Genomic DNA, 16,382 nt, shown 5'->3' on the forward strand with positions numbered 1-16,382 from the left:
TACTCCAACTCACGTTCCTCTTCGCGAGATTGTATCTATTTATAATAATTGTATCTATTTATAATTTATCTATAATATTTTTTATAGAAAGTTTAAAAATACGGGATAAATACTGGAAAAAACGGAATGGTTTACAGTTATGGCCATGGGACTGGCAGGTGGGACTGTCAAGTGAGAAGCGGTTGGTGGAAGTAGTGACTGTCTGAGTGTCTGCACAAGCTCAGTGATTGAATCGGAAGCTCCTGCTTCCATCCTTTTCCAGTTTAGGTCCGGTCTTCTGTTGGTGGAATCCGTGACACTGTTACAGTAATGTGAAATTACTTTTATGTTTCCAATAAAACTTTTTTTTTATTTCTTCAGGTGAATTTAATTTAAGATATTTTATTAAAAGTAATAAGAAAATGAACATCTAGATAAATAGGCTATCTAAAATCTAAATGATCTTAGAATGCATAGCTGTGTAAACCTAAATATTTTACAATAAGGTTTCATTAGTTAACAAACTTTAGTTAACATGAACTAAGAATTAACAATAATTCTTTAAAAAATGCTTAAAAATTGGCTCGCAAAAATGATGCACTATATTTTTAAGTAATTCCAGCTTTTATTAAAAAAGAAAAAAAAAGTGTTTAGTTGGCAGTGATATCCAAGATTAGTTCTTGATACACTTGGTTATAACAAGCATATTTACTCAACAGAATCAAAGTCCATGCCCTTACCAACCTTTTCCCATGTGAGAGGATGAAGCTGATTGATTTACCATTAAGAGGCACCCCTCCTCCCAGAGTAGCCTACCTCAAGTCCACCATGTAAACAGACCAGTAAGTGAAGGCCAGTAAAAATCACTACTGTCTCCACACCATCCGCTGCAAGACAGAGCCGGATCTCAAGTACAGTGACTGTGGTTGGACCAGACCGCTGCCACTTCCTCACATGGCATGGCTGCTTCTAACCACACCAGTATGTGTTCATACTCTCCATGTCTTCAGGCTACCCAATCCAAGTAGCTGAAATGTACGTCTTGAGAGTTTATGCAGAAAATACCAAAAGAGTTTGCTGTTTATCACGCAATTGAAAGGAGTGAAACAAGTGTCCTTGGTAAACAGAAGCAAAACACATAGAATGAGTCAATGTGCCCCAGATTTTCTGCTGCAGAAAGTAAAACAAGCACAAAAACATTGTGCTTAGTTTAAGCCCAAAGTCTACTTCACTTTAGTGTTAATTAAATTTAGTCTTAGTCCTGTGCCAAATGTACTTTTTAATTTTTTATCATTTTTAGTTAACCTTGTTCTGTTTTTGTTTAGTCAAATTTTGGTTTCACAGACAGGGCTTAGATTAAGCCAGTAATAGGACTTGGTTCAATTAGGACATTTAAATAGCTTTTATAAACCTGCCTTAAAAAAAAAAAAAAAAACCTTACTGATGTAAATCTTGAGACAAAACAATGGCACTTACTTTCAGTTAAAACAGCTCAAACATGCATTTTAGTCTGGGACTAGGCTTAAACCTGGTCTATGAACCTTGGGTAAATGTCTGGGCATTTTAGTCTACATTTTCATCATGCTGCATAATGGTTCAATTGATAATCTAAAGTATTTTGCTCAAAATTATTATCACAATGATTGCTGTCGTTTCAGAAATGTATATTTACATTTTATCAGAATTATCGCACTTTCACCTATAATAAAAGCACACAAAAAAGTCAACTCCTACGCATGCTTTATTTTCCCTCATCTAGTATTCTGATTTATCATATAAATTAACTACATTGTGAAAACTGGTTAAAAAAATTAAACGATGAAATTCCTAATAGTAATTCCAAAAATAATTCCAATAATTCCAAATGTTAGGTTGCATAAGTGCATTTCTGTCAGGATCACTATTGACAAAGATGACTGACAATTAGCATATTCCATTTTAAATGGCGGCATGGTTCTGTTCTGGGCAAGAACTCACTGCTTGACACACAGAAGTCAAGATTCCAAGGGGTCCTCTAACCTTGCCAAAAGAAAACGGTCTGTGCCTTTAGTAAACGGTGGTCTCTCTTTCGTCATAATCACACAAGGGCAGATGCTTAACTTCTTTTGCCAACAGGATGCAACAGGATAATAACAAGGTTCCCCAACAAGTGTTAGTACTTCACCATTGAGTCAGTCTAAAATGAATCAACATTGCTGTTCACAAGCCTTCACTCTGCACTGTTGAGCACTGTTATTATGAAGCGCTTCCACCACCAGTAAGAAAATACACACCAAATCAAGATGTTGAGATAGAACTTGGTTTACTCCTTAATTTTGTTTGTTTTTTCAGCTAAATTTATTCAAGTTTGTTATCAGGAAATCAATCCCCCAGTTTTATAGAAGAGTGACAACAAACAAATGACAGTTTGAGTTTATTTTACACTTGTCTTGATCACAAAGAACACAGTAAATATCATCATTATCAGTTTACACTAATCAACAACTGATTGAATCAACTGACTGAAGTTCAGCACACATATAACAGTGACAATAAAGCAGGATTACACCTAAGATAGAGTGCATTACTTTTAAGTGGTTGACAACGTACAGAATCTTGTGAAATACTGAGATGTCACTTCCTAACAGCAACAACTTCAAATTGATTACAGTGCTCAAGTTATGTCAGAGTTCACTAGATTTTTTTCCAGAGGGTTAGAATGTTAAGCCATGCAAAATGATGCTGAAAAGTAATTTGTCTGTTGTCAGATTTAGTTTGCAGGCTGCAGATCTATGTTGACCTGAGAAGGAAAAAAAAAAGACATTCATTTTGGAAGCAAAAATAGCAAATTACACAGACAAAAAACTGACCTGATTTCACTAACAATATGTTGTTTTTTTTGTTGTTTTTTTAAGAGTAGTTCAATCACTCAATTATAAGATATGTTAACCTAAAAGACCCATCCACACTGAATGATAACACTTTTGAATAAATGGATTCCTGTCAGGTCCTACTACTGACATCTGGTGGAATGGATTTTTGAGGAGTAGTCCTAATTATATATTTTTCAGACAGAGATGTATTTCTGCACCAGTACTTTTTTTGTAATTCTCTCACAATCTACAAAAACTTTCTTTTTAAACTGTTGGAAATGTTTAGTACACTGCAATAAACAGTTTTTATGTGATCTACAGGCTGCCACATCCTTAGATGCATCACAAGATCCAACACCCACATTAATAAGCTTTGTACAGATTTAGGTACATTTATGTAATCTATTACTTTACTTTTTACATGAAAATGTAGACTATACCTAAATTGTATGAGAGTGCCACGGAAAAGAAAAAAAGCTGGTAGGAATCACTGGGTAGATGTGAGACCACTTAAAGTGGAAATTCACTGTTGGGAAAAGGGGCTTTAACCTGGCAGCCTATTTGGTAGAAAGACGTTTTTTTTTATTGGTGGTACCTGACTTGTGAAAAAGAAAAAGGGTTGTTGTCTTCCCTTGCCAAATAGCTAGGAGAACTTCAACACCCATAATGCACTGGGCATGTTGCCATCCAAGGCCACTCCCAGTCTGCTCATATTGAATAGGCTTGACCAGAGTCAAATACTGCCTTGCTTGAGTAGGGAATACTTGTTAGCAAACTTTTAGTCACACCGGTGTCAACTTGTATTGTTGCAAGAATTCAAGGACTAATGAGTACAGATGTGGCCTTTAAGAATGCGCATCCCAGGGAAAGGGATTTTCCGACCTGCCATAGTAGTGACGTTCTCTGGCACATGACGTACATTACCAGTAGACGGTAGTCATGTTTCTTTCTCAGTTATAGCGTGTACTGAAGCCAATAATATACATCGGATGTGTTAACCTCTTCCAGGGCCATATTGACAGCAAGCGACAAAGCTCATAAATGTGTGAGAACTACATTTCTAAGTATATTGTTTATGTAGCCTACAGCTCAAATAGAAATAAAATATTAATGATTCAGTTATTTATGTTTTTTACATGCTTGTCATTGGCGTTTGAATATTACTGTAGCGTAAAACAGTGTTAAAATAAAAGTGTTACACTAACTTTTTTAGTGAACTTATAAGTGCAAATATCCCGTCCCATTTCAGCAACCTTGTTATTCACACTGTGAATTGAACGCATTTCTTTGACATTTAAATAGCCTATAAAAGGTCTTTTGCAAGGACACAATGACGAAAAGGTGACTTATGTAAGTCTAACATAAAATTATATTGCATTTTAATGTCTGTATTTGCCAAAGACCTGTTCAGACATGTTATGCTTTTTATATCACTAACTACTTTATTTTATACAGATTAGGTAGCAGAAGCCTCCACCAAATAATTCTGATATTTTAATAGGCCTATATTGTTCATTCATTGGCCACTTAAAAGTACAATCTGTATCATAGTTTTTCCAGGGAATAAAAACGGAAAAAAATAATTCCACCGGTTCGCTCCGAGCAAAATCTATTTGAACGTTTCTGTTCCTGCGTTCTTTCTGTATTATTAACGTTCTGAAACCTGTTTGATTAGAAAAAATACAGATTAATAACATTATTTTGTTTGACTTTTTTTAATGTAGCCTAGTTTATAATAATAATAATAATCTATAATACTACTACTACTAATATCTCTTTTATTTTATTTTTTTAACACCATACGTAGCTTCCATTGAGATATATATATAGAACATATATAACAATTTCGAGAAACAATTTCCCTGCAAAACATAAAATAAATAGTAATAAAACGTTTTTATAATAAAATGAACACAACAATACGACAAAATGGCCATGTCAGAGCTTTTATTTTTTGAAAGTGATCATACATGGCTACACTGCAGTTTTTAGCTACTACATTCCAGTGTCCACCCTGATTCTTAACCACAACTTTAACTTTAAACAGCCTATTTATTTATTTATTGCATAATATATTTATGTATTTGTTGCAAATACTGAAGCCTGAGTATTCAATCTTTTCTAATGATGTATAGTTTGTCAATGTAATAACATTAAATCTAACAGTAACTTTGAATTAATTTAAACAAAGACATTCAGTGCATCGGCGTCCTAGTGAGGTTAACAGAAGAAGGGGCTAGTTTTTGTTTTCTCACCTTTCATTCACAAAGCATTCAGTGTATTTTAAGATTAATCGGTTTTGCCAGTTTTCCCAATATAGCAGAAGTCTCTGTCTAATATTTCAGCCTGATCTCAAGGCAGTTCCTGCCATATAGTCACGAAATGTATATAGTTTATTGATTCGTGTTCAGGGACACAAATTTCTTATTTTTTTCATTTCACTCTGAACGACTTATTAATGTATGTTTTTCTTTCATATACTAAGCGCACTTTTAGTGTATTCATAGTTTTCAGTTACGTGACCTGTGCGGTGGCCTGGAGGGCAAAATAATGGGCCAAAGCTTACTACAATGGCTCTCAGTAGAGACACTGCACAAGCCAGTCAATTTTCGTTCTGTTTCAAGCCACGAATATTTGTATCACCTCTCAACAGATGAAAAACTTTATAAAATAAAAATGAATAATTTTCATTTATTTTGAAAAACATAATAATCACAGATATTTAACATTTGATATCACTTGATATTGTAAAAATGATTATTAAATGTCCATTAATAGATACATAAAATGTTTTTGTGTTTGGGGAAACTGCACGTCATATTCTGGCTACACCGATAAAACGATCTTAGAATCATTTATTAATTATTTTTAGCTTTTTATGCATTAGAAAATGAAGACTTCACATAATCTTATCAGCATGATGAATAAATTGAATTATATTAACATAAACTGCAGAAAGTGAGTAGAGAATGCGACCAATCTAACTCTCACAAAAACTCCCGTTAAAATCACAGAAGCTGACGACACTGCGACATGAATCTCTTACAATGAATCTGCACTTTGTTTTTTTATGATGGGAGAATTCGCGAGTTTCAGTCAGAATTTGTTTTAGCGATGACTAATCTGAATGCCTCTGATTGGCCATTCATATTTAACAGAATATGTGTGATTGGTTATAATTCTCAACACTGCAAAAGGAAATCTGACTGAATGCTCAGTCAGATGGATCAAATGAACGTTAAAGGTACAATATGTAATATATTTGTAATAAAATAACCAAAAACCACTTGCAGTGTGATATTTTTCATGCAGTTGTGTACTACATAAAAACGGATTAAATTACATACGGATCTATGTATACATATCTGTGATACAATATCTTGCACGCCACTGTTGTGTCGTTCAGTCATCATGGTTCACGATTATTGATTGGAGAGTACAGTAAATACACAAAAAAAAAACTTAGATCAACTGAGGCAAGCAGTATTTGGGAAAAACTGAGAAATAAAACAAGGATCAATATTTGCGTGGCGTTTTCGAGATGGAGAGAGCTTCGTGACAAACTTGGACTTGATCTGTTGACAGAGACTCCAGTCTCGCATGTGTTTTAATAGACAGGTAAGCAAATATATATTATTTATTGTACACATACAGTTATATTGCACTTTGTTTGTACTTCAGTAACGCTTTTTATCAAGTCTGGTGACCATGTCTATGGCAGTGAAATTAAATACAGTATGTGTTGCACAAAAATAGTTACTTGCAAATACTGTGGGTTTGTTCAAATGTGCTTTTAGTACTATTGTTTTAAACGTGTAAAACTGCGCAGCATTAACCCACCAAATCATTGGACAAATAGTCACATAGCCAATTAGTGACTGACAAGCATTACATTTCACGTTCCTTGCAGCTAATTCATTACGATGACATAAAATAGTGTGATCAAACGTACAAGTAATACAAAAACCAATTTATTAGCTGATATATAATAATATGATTTGTGAATTCCATACATCTCTGGATGGTGAAAATGACATCTCCCATCGTTTCACTCTCCTTCATAGCGTCATAAAGTTTCGTCTTTGTTATTGTTTTGAAAATGCGACCTCTGGTGGCGAAAAAATGACAGACTGTACCTTTAAGTAGGCTATTGTAGTTTGTTTAACCAATACTATCACTTTCTGTGTTTATTTATTTTTCCAAAACTTTCCCAGGCCTGAAAATTGCTATTTTAATTTAAATTGCTATGACTTTTCCAGGTTTTTCATGAACGTACAAACCCTGTATTTAAGAGATCACATCTCATTATTATGAACATAATTTTAAAGCAAATTTACCAAAATTCATCAAAAAAGATCTATTGTAAAATACATGATTGATGGTTGCTTCAGCATTGGATACTGATATACACTGCCGTTCAAACGTTTTTGATTGCTAAGATTTTTTGTTTTTAAAACCTTTTTGTTTTAGAAATCAATACTTTTAATTATCAACAATGAATTAAATTGATTAAAAGTTACAGTAAAGACATTTATAATGTTACAAAAGATTCTACTTAAAATAAATGCTGTTCTTTTGAACTTTTTATTCATCAAAGAATCCTGAAAAAAAAAAATTGTATACAACTGTTTTCAACACTGATAATAATAATGAATGTTTTTTGAACATCAAATCCACAGAATGATTTCTGATTTCTGACGGATCGTGTGACTGAAGACCGGAATGATGCTGAAAATTCAGCTTCGATCACAGGAATAAATTACATTTTAAAATATATTAAAATAGAAAACAGTTATTTAAAATTGTCATAATATTTTACAGTTTTACTGTTTTTTGTTGTTGTTGTTTTTTAATCAAATAAATGCAGCCTTGGTGAGCAAAAGAGACTTCTTTTAAAAACATTAAAAATCTTACCGGCAGTGTATTTTTAGGCTAACTTATTGTTGCACTTAGTCTTTTAGCATGCACGCGCGCGCAGGCATCTTTAAATTTGAACAACAACACTGTGTTTACAAAGCACATCAAATAATGATCCGCTTTGCACTCATGTGTAAATAGATCAAATATTTGTGTCTAATACTATTTTATTTAGCCTATATTTTATTGTAGTTTTCTCACAATCACAACATTACATGCAATTAATTTATCAGACACTTATAATTAAGTTAATTCTATTTTTAAAATGCAACGTACTGTAATAATCTATAAGCATATTTAACAATCGAGACGAATCATTGCAAAGTGTTTACGAGCAATTTGGTCTGGCCTGTAGAATACAGCATGTTGTTCCATGTGCCATCTGGTGGATATTCTATGAACAAGCATTCTTAATGGCCACATCTGAAGGCATAGTGTAAGCTAAGGTGAGAAATGGCAAACATGGAATCGAAGGATTGAGCAAAACAAAACGCCCGGTCACAAATTAGTCTAAAGTGTAAAACAAAAAGTTTTAGAGACAAATCTGGGAGGATTTCGATATAACAGAAGAGGAGCTATGTCATACATCAGGTCAGAGGTCACCCTTCTGCCGGAACTTGACTCTCTTGTGAATGTGCGTATGGCCGTTGCCGGAAGCCAATGATTATAAAAGTTTTAAATATGGATATTTTTCTTACAAAAACCCATCACTTCACTTCAGAAGGCATTTATTAACCCACTGGAGTCATACGGATTACTTTGATGATGGATGGATGTGCTTTTTGGAGCTTCAAAAACTCGGAGGAGCCCGAATATTATTCAATATAACTCTGATTGTGTTTGGCTGAAAGAAGAAGGTCATATAGCCTACACCTAGGGTAAATTGAGTAAATTATGGGATAATTTTCATTTTTGGGTGAACTATTAATAAAAGTAGATCTATTAGGCTGCATTTACAATAAAGCCTAATGTAGAGATCGGATGGGTTTAGTGACTAAGAAGATTATTTAAATGTTCACACTCAGTAGCATAAACATAAGCACGTTTCAGAGCACATGTACAAATACACATGTAAGCATTAAAAAATCAGCATTATTTTTTATAGGTGTATTTTATTTTAGTGTCAACTTCGTAATAAAGTACTGGTACTTTGACATCCCTACTATAATAATAATAATAATAATAATAATACATTTTATTTGTTGGCGCCTTTCAAGACACCCAAGGACACCTTACAGAACAAATAAACAAGACATTAATACAAGCCCAACAATAATATCAATAGTAAAATCAAAATAATAAGTACGATCTTGATCCTAAAACCATAAAGTCCAGGAAATTAAATTGGAAAGATTAAATTTATGACAAAATTTCTAAATTTCTTATAATATTTACTACAAATATTATGACACTCACTCTTAAGGTAGGGACACCCCAAACTGATGCCAAAGAACTAGCACTGATGAAAGCTAACTGTGTTGTCACCTTGCATCGCCTGCATCGGGGGAAAAAAACTGCACTTGAACACACCGAGAGAACTACAGCCGACTGTCAGCTAGAATGAGCGTTCTGCGCCTGCGTGTAAATGAGACTATTTCTGCAGATATATTCATCTACATTCATCATTCAAAAAAGGCATCATTCAAAAAGGCTCCATTATTCCACTCCGCTCATGGTAATATTGAAATATTCGCCAAAGAACACTCAGGTAAGATTACGTCAAATCAGAGTTTTAGATATAGAGAACTTTTTTCCCTGCCCCGACGCAGGCGACGCGAGGTGACAACACAATCGTGCTTTCATCAGCGCTAGTTCTTTGGCGTCGGTTTGGGTTGTCCCTACCTTTACGCGTATGTTTTTTTTAGCATGCAAAATGCATAACCTTTAACCCAAACCTTTTGCTCTTGCTATTACTGCTCTCTTTACAGCTTTCTACCTTCCTCATAAAGATCAAATGAATTTACAGTATAAACAGTGCGCTATTAAGAAACACACTTTCTAAAGATTTTTTGTGTATACCTGTGAATATCTTACCATTAATCTGGCATTAAGCATTAAGTTTACAGCAGTTTCCTCATGCGGCTGGTGTGCCTGTTAATGTTCATGGTGGTGTGGTCGGTAGAACAACTCAATAGATCCAGAGCCTCGTCTTGACGCTCCAGCTCTGTCTCAGCCTCCAGGGCAAGACTCTTCAGCTGCTGGAGCATCTACACAAACACAGAACACAACATAATCATGTGGATGATAATGAATAATTGGGGTTGCAGTTCTAAATATAGATATACTATGGACATTGAGGATTGACTTCTTAAAGGGGTCATGATTTATTAAAATTGTCATAATTTTGAAATAAAAGGCCATTTTATACACTGATTTTAGCCCTCTGATTTGAACGCTCTGTTGGAAGGGGCGTGTCTGCTGTGAGACTTCAGTGTAAACGCCCACTGCTGTGATTGGCTAACATCTTGCTATGATATAGAATCTGCACTCTCACGAATGCTTTCATCACAGTTCAAACATGATGTAAATAAGAGTGTAGACAGTGTTATTGATAATTACGGAAGTTTAGGTGAGAGTCCAAAACTCACTCACTGATAAACTATAACGGAGCGTTCTTTGATCAATTCATCTGTATATAATTTAATCACAAATTAAATAACAGATTATTTCCATGATACTAAAAGAAACAATGTGAGTTTGATCCTTTATCAAACCTCCGGCTTGATAAAGAGCAATGAATGATTTTGAGACAAATAACGCCTGACTGTATGAATCATATAAGAAATCACTGATCATAGATTAGGCATTTGAATTATCACGGTTACTTACATGTTGTGGCATTACTGTCTGGTCCACATATTACAGTAAAAGACTGTTTGCAAAGCCTGCACCAAAATGTGACTGATTTACCAAAGAATCCACAGTGAAATATACCGAACAAACAAATAATGCTATACTGAGACATTCATATAGTTGAAAATAAGTAACCACTTTCCTAGCATTAGGATCCCTTGGAAGGTAATGTTATTTTTAGTCCAGTGATCCTCTATCTCTCTTCTCTTCTCATCTCACTAACGTGCCAGTGGGCAGGGCCAAAGACAATGATGTAGAAGTAGGCGTTGATTTGGTTCTGCAGAGGCGGTCTTTCGTCGCACTATTACGTCATAATGTGACAACATTCCAAACGAGTCATTTTCTGAGCTTGGATTCAATAAAATCGGTTTTTGGACTAACAAGGAAGTTTTGAGTTTGAGGTTTCTCAATTCATGACCCATTTCAATTCAGCAAGTTTAAACCTTTTACTAACTGTTTTGCACAGAGGTTGACAGACAGCTAAGTCACCAGTCTAAGATGCTGGTGTTCAGGAGACATCAGGGACGAATGAGTGATGCAGTCACATGTGTTCCTAACTACCTCTGAATGGTTTAAGTGATGAGATAAAAAATTATTTTAGACATTAACGCTTGCATTTAGTGATGTACATTTGGGATCCAATCACCCAATATGGATTTGAATATAAGTTGTAAAAGTGGTGAAAGTGATAATAAACCTAATCTACTTTGGATGCAAGCAAAATAATATAATACCTTATCTTCCTACACTAGGAAGACACTATTAATATATTATAATGAATAATAGGTCAGAGTATATAGAATAATAATCAACAATAAAGATTTTAAAAAAGTTACAATACAATTAAACTAAAATGCCCAGAACAATAAATTATGACTTAAGACTTTAGATATACAAAGACGGTGCACTCATATTACAATGAATTACTATTACTATGAGACTGAACACTATTAATATTTTGTATGTTATAATTAAATCTTACTGTGAAGAGTGACATTTTATAGTACATCTTTTTTTGTTACATTATTATAGTCTGTACTCAGTACATTACAATCTTCTCCAAGACAAGCTGCCCTGCCCTCATCCTTTTAAAAAACGTATTTTCCTTCCCCTCGTGGCATCTTAACATGTTTGTTTTTAGTGTTTCTCAACCCCAAAACCACACTGAAATGTGATATATGTGATGGTTGACCAACCATCAATTACCTCTGGTAACAGCAATAATATTGTGTTTTGGAATTATTCAACACGAAGTGCTCCATTCTGCACAGCCCCATAATGATGCACTTGATGAAAAATGGTTGACTGTTTTTGCGTCAGTGTTTAAGCCTGGTTTCTGCATACCATGATGCACCTCAGCTGAGCACTGATAGGTTTTACTGCTGGCACTGCGGTCGTCTGCAGATGACGGCACTGAGATCTTATATCTTTGAGGAATGGGGAAAGCCTAGAGTCAGCTTCCCACGCCTGAGTCATAAAAAAACTACAGGCCCCAGCCAGTCACACTGTAGTTTGTTCACTCAGTTTTTGAACCCCATGTGTGGGATTGCTTTTCATCCAAGGCAGTGGGCTCTCCCGCAATTCTGCCTAAACACACTGCCAGGAATAAAGAATGGTATAAAAACATCCAGGAGCAATTTGATGATGGTCTGTGCATTTTCCAGCATGGTGGATCACCAACTCATAAGGCAAGAATGAATAATGAAGTGGCTTGGAGATCATTATAATGAAATTTTGGATCTGTGACCCGGCAACTCCCCAGATCTTAAACCCATAGAGAACCTGTGGTCAATCCTCAAAAGGCTAGTGGACAAAAGCCAACAAATCGTGACCACCTCCGAGAGCTAATAAGGGAAGAATGGATCGCTATCAGTCAGGATTTGGCCCAGAAGCTGATATCCAGCACGCAAGAGTGAATTGCAGAGGTTATGAAGAAGAAGGGTCAAAACTATATGCCTAAATATTGACTCTTTGCATATATTGAATGTCAAAAACAAAGCCTTTAAAACTTATGAAATGCTTATTGTTTTCCAGAATACCATAGAAACATGAGAAAAAATAATCCACAAATACTGAAGCAGCAAACTTTGCAAAACACAAAATTTGACACTGCCAAAACTTTTGACTGTACTGTACTGTATTTGTCTGCAATAAGAAGTGACAACCACACTGATCTCAAACCTGTTTTAGCTCCTGTGCCTCTGCCTCAGTAACAGTGGGCTGAAGCACTTGAAGTTGAAGTTGTGTCAGTTCACCAGCAGGCACCTCCACTGGCACATCTATATCCTTTCCATGACCTGAAGTGACACAGAATGAGCTCATATATTTCTTTGAGATTTGTTGTTAAGATTAGAAGAATGTTGGTAAATAGGCCTATTAAGAAGCCCACAATGGGATCTCGGAGGGTTTTTAATGAACTGCTGTTGGAGCATGGCTGCCACCATGTGGTTGAAATACCTTATGACTTTCAGTGTTACGTCTATCCATTATCAGAATTTGAACGTTTTCTTATGTGTAGCTGTAATTGCTCTGCTTGCAAGGTACTAATGTATTATCAACTCCGGTCCTGGGGACCCATAGCTCTGCACATTTTGTCTTCTTTATTTAACACACCTGATTCAAATCATCAGTTTGTTAGGAAAGAGCTCCATGAAATTAACAAACTGTGCACAAAATAGTAATACAAAAAATGTACACAGCAGTGGATACCCAAGACCGGCGTAGAGAATGTTATAGTTAGTTTTTTCTAAACCGCTTACTCAAAGAAACAAAGATTTGGTGGCAAGCTGCAAGTACAGAATCATTTGATGAACAAAGCTTTTAAGAATACAACATTTATTAGAATTAGAAATGATAATTTACTGTAATTTTTGATCCGTGGAAACATTAGCTAGTTCTCTAACTGTACCTGCACTCCAAATGTTTCCTCCACCTTCTGGGCTTCCTGGTGTGGTTGCCAAAGTTGCCTGAAATGCTGCATAGTCACGTGTGATCTCAACTTTCTTCTTGTACTGCATCTCCAATACAGATAAAGCTTCAGTCATCCTGGCAGAGAGAACTCTGAAACAGATGTCAGGTTTCCCAATGAAGCGTTGCCGAACACTGATCTCGTAGGGGTTGTGCACATGGATATCATCCACCTCTTCCTTCTCAAAGCAATGAAGGAGCTGTCCGTTTGCATCTCGAACCTCCAGAGAGGAGACCGAAACCATCAGGCTACCTGGTTTCATGTTTTCAGAGTTTCCAACCCGAGAGATAACAGCTGGAATGCTGAGTATGACTTTTTGGCCCTTGCCTGAACCTTTAGTATAGGGCACCTTGGCAGCTACTTCAGACTTGGCCTCCTGGTGGCTCTTCCATGGCAGTTTGCCAAAAGGCCACCAAGACGGACACTCCAGTTCGGAGAGTAGTCTGCACACAAGAGAATCAATGGCATTAAATGTAGAACTGCAAGACTACAACTAGATAAATCATTACTATAAATACAACACATGATTGTATAGGATACTGCAGCTGCTGAAGACATGTACAGTCAAACCAAGATGTATTCAGACACCTTCAACATTTCTCACATTGTCACAGTTTATTAGATATAGTTTAGAAAATGGAAAGGTTCCTTGGATGTTAAAGGTTCTACATGAAACCATAGATGCCAATAAAGAACATTTATTTTTAAGAGTGTATGTACCAAAGTTGAATATTTAGGATTCTGAATCTGAGCAAAACCTACTTATCTGCCACACTCAGGTCTGATTCAATCTTGTCCAGGCCCTGAATCATGTTGTCAAACTGCTCTCCCTGGTGGTTCAGAACTTTTCCAGTATCCTCCAACCTCCGTTGGGCTCCAGATATCAGGCTGATCAGCTCCTGGCCCTTACTGAGAGGAGCTTCAGCTCCCTGCGGCTCTGTGGGTGACAGCAGCCGTTCCCTCCAGAAGTGCACTAGCACGTGGAAAACGGTAGTACGGCAAGGCCTGAGAGACCCAAACCAGTGCTTGAGGTTTCCCTGCTCCAACACAGTAAGAGCACTAAAGATTAAGCTGGAGGACTCCATCTTGATCTCCATGATTCGCGAGAGCCTCAGGCTTGTCAGAATCTCTTGTTTCTCCTCAGAGGTAAAGCGCAGGGTGGTGCGGGTTAAGGAGAGAATGCCACTGGCCCAGCGTTTCTCATTGTTGATGTAATAAGAGCCGGGCCAACTATGGATGGATACCTCCTGGCTCATCTTTTTGTGATGATTTGGAACAGCTACCCTGACTTAGGGAGCTCACCTGTCAAGTGAGCGATGTAAATAATAAATTAGTAAGTAGTCATCACCAGACACTTCTATCTACATCAAAAGTATATCAATTATTTCCTCACCCTCATATCGTTCTAAACCTGTACAATTTTCTGTCTGATGTGGGACACAGAAGGAGACATTACATTCATTGCGTTGAAAAGAGCAGCTTGAACATTCTGCAAAAACTCCTTTTGTGCTTTATAGAAGACAGGAAACCATACCAGTTTGGAATGACATGAGGGTGATGATGACAGAAAAGACAACTTTGTCAACACTAATTTTGGGACATGTTTGAGTGAAAACCTTCAACCAGGTTCACGACCAGGGGACAAATGTCCACAAGGGGGCACCAGCAAACAGGGTGACCACATGATGTAAAATTATTTCAAATAATATATTATTATTATTTAATATAAATATATTAACACTAACTAACTTAATAAAAAAAACTAAAATACAAAAATCAATATTTTAACTGAAGTCACAATTCATTTTTTTTATTTATTTTTTTATTTAAGAACATCACAAAATGAATTCCTGACAATACACACACACACACACACACACACACACACACACACATATTTATATAGGCTAACATAACACGAACATGCCCATAATTGAAAGAAGCGTTCAAAGATCATAATGATCTACTTTATGGGTTGATGATCCATAAAGTGACCGAAAGTTGGCACAGAATAAACGGTTAAATAATCATCGTATATTTGGGACATTAACAGAACTGAATATATATATATATATATATATATATATATATATATATATATATATATATATATATATATATAGCCTACAGTTCTGTTAATATTACATTATATAGAGGGCCTTCGAGTCAAAAAGAAGAAGAAGAAGAAGAAAAAAAAATTGGAAACCACTGCTTGAGAAACAGATCATGAAATGTCTGTAGAACACATTAAACGTACGTTATTGTACTAATGTTCTATTGTTCTATTAAACGTATTGTGCTAATGCATTTGATTGTAAGACATGAAACCAACACAGTACAGAAATGTACATATTATTTAAAGACCATTTACATTTATTTTTCAAGTGGTTCTGTATGCGCAGTAACAGTATATGCTAGTGTAGTTGGCATTACATGTAATAAGGAAATAAACATAATTTATGTCATACCTTAATGATGATTTTGACTTTCAACTGACAGCTACGGCAGGTTGTGACGTAAATCAAGCATTAAGATAAACAACATCCCTTCACATCGTAAAGGGTTGGTTTAATGTTCTCTGCGGGGTAAATCTCAGTCGGAAGCGAGACTTTTGCTGTTCCACCTTAATGTCTCTCGGTATAAAAAGAAAAAACGCAAAAGCGTTGTAGCGATGTAAACCAAACACAGCGGAGATTGTTTGGTGCGCTCATGTTTACACTCCGACGTGCAAAATGAATGATTAAAGATTCCGCGCAAATGACGATGGAGCATCATGTATCTATTTAAGTAAATCGACCTGTAGTTATTTAGAG

General features: G+C 35.7%; 1 protein-coding gene across 1 annotated transcript; it reads right to left on the reverse strand.

Moving 5' to 3' along the window:
• Positions 1-2,379: 2,379 nt before the first annotated feature.
• On the reverse strand, positions 2,380-16,271 carry snap47 (synaptosome associated protein 47). Its single transcript, XM_082174059.1, has 6 exons — positions 16,038-16,271; positions 14,332-14,871; positions 13,510-14,012; positions 12,783-12,898; positions 9,783-9,955; positions 2,380-2,758 (listed from the first exon to the last, which is right to left on the reverse strand). Exons 2-5 carry the CDS (start codon positions 14,823-14,825, stop codon positions 9,809-9,811), a joined length of 1,260 nt encoding a protein of 419 aa, XP_082030185.1. The 5' UTR covers positions 14,826-14,871; positions 16,038-16,271; the 3' UTR covers positions 2,380-2,758; positions 9,783-9,808.
• Between the last annotated feature and the right edge of the window lie 111 nt (positions 16,272-16,382).

The sequence above is a fragment of the Leuciscus leuciscus genome (assembly GCF_965113295.1).
Source record: "Leuciscus leuciscus genome assembly, chromosome: 6".
Lineage (NCBI taxonomy): Eukaryota > Metazoa > Chordata > Actinopteri > Cypriniformes > Leuciscidae > Leuciscus > Leuciscus leuciscus.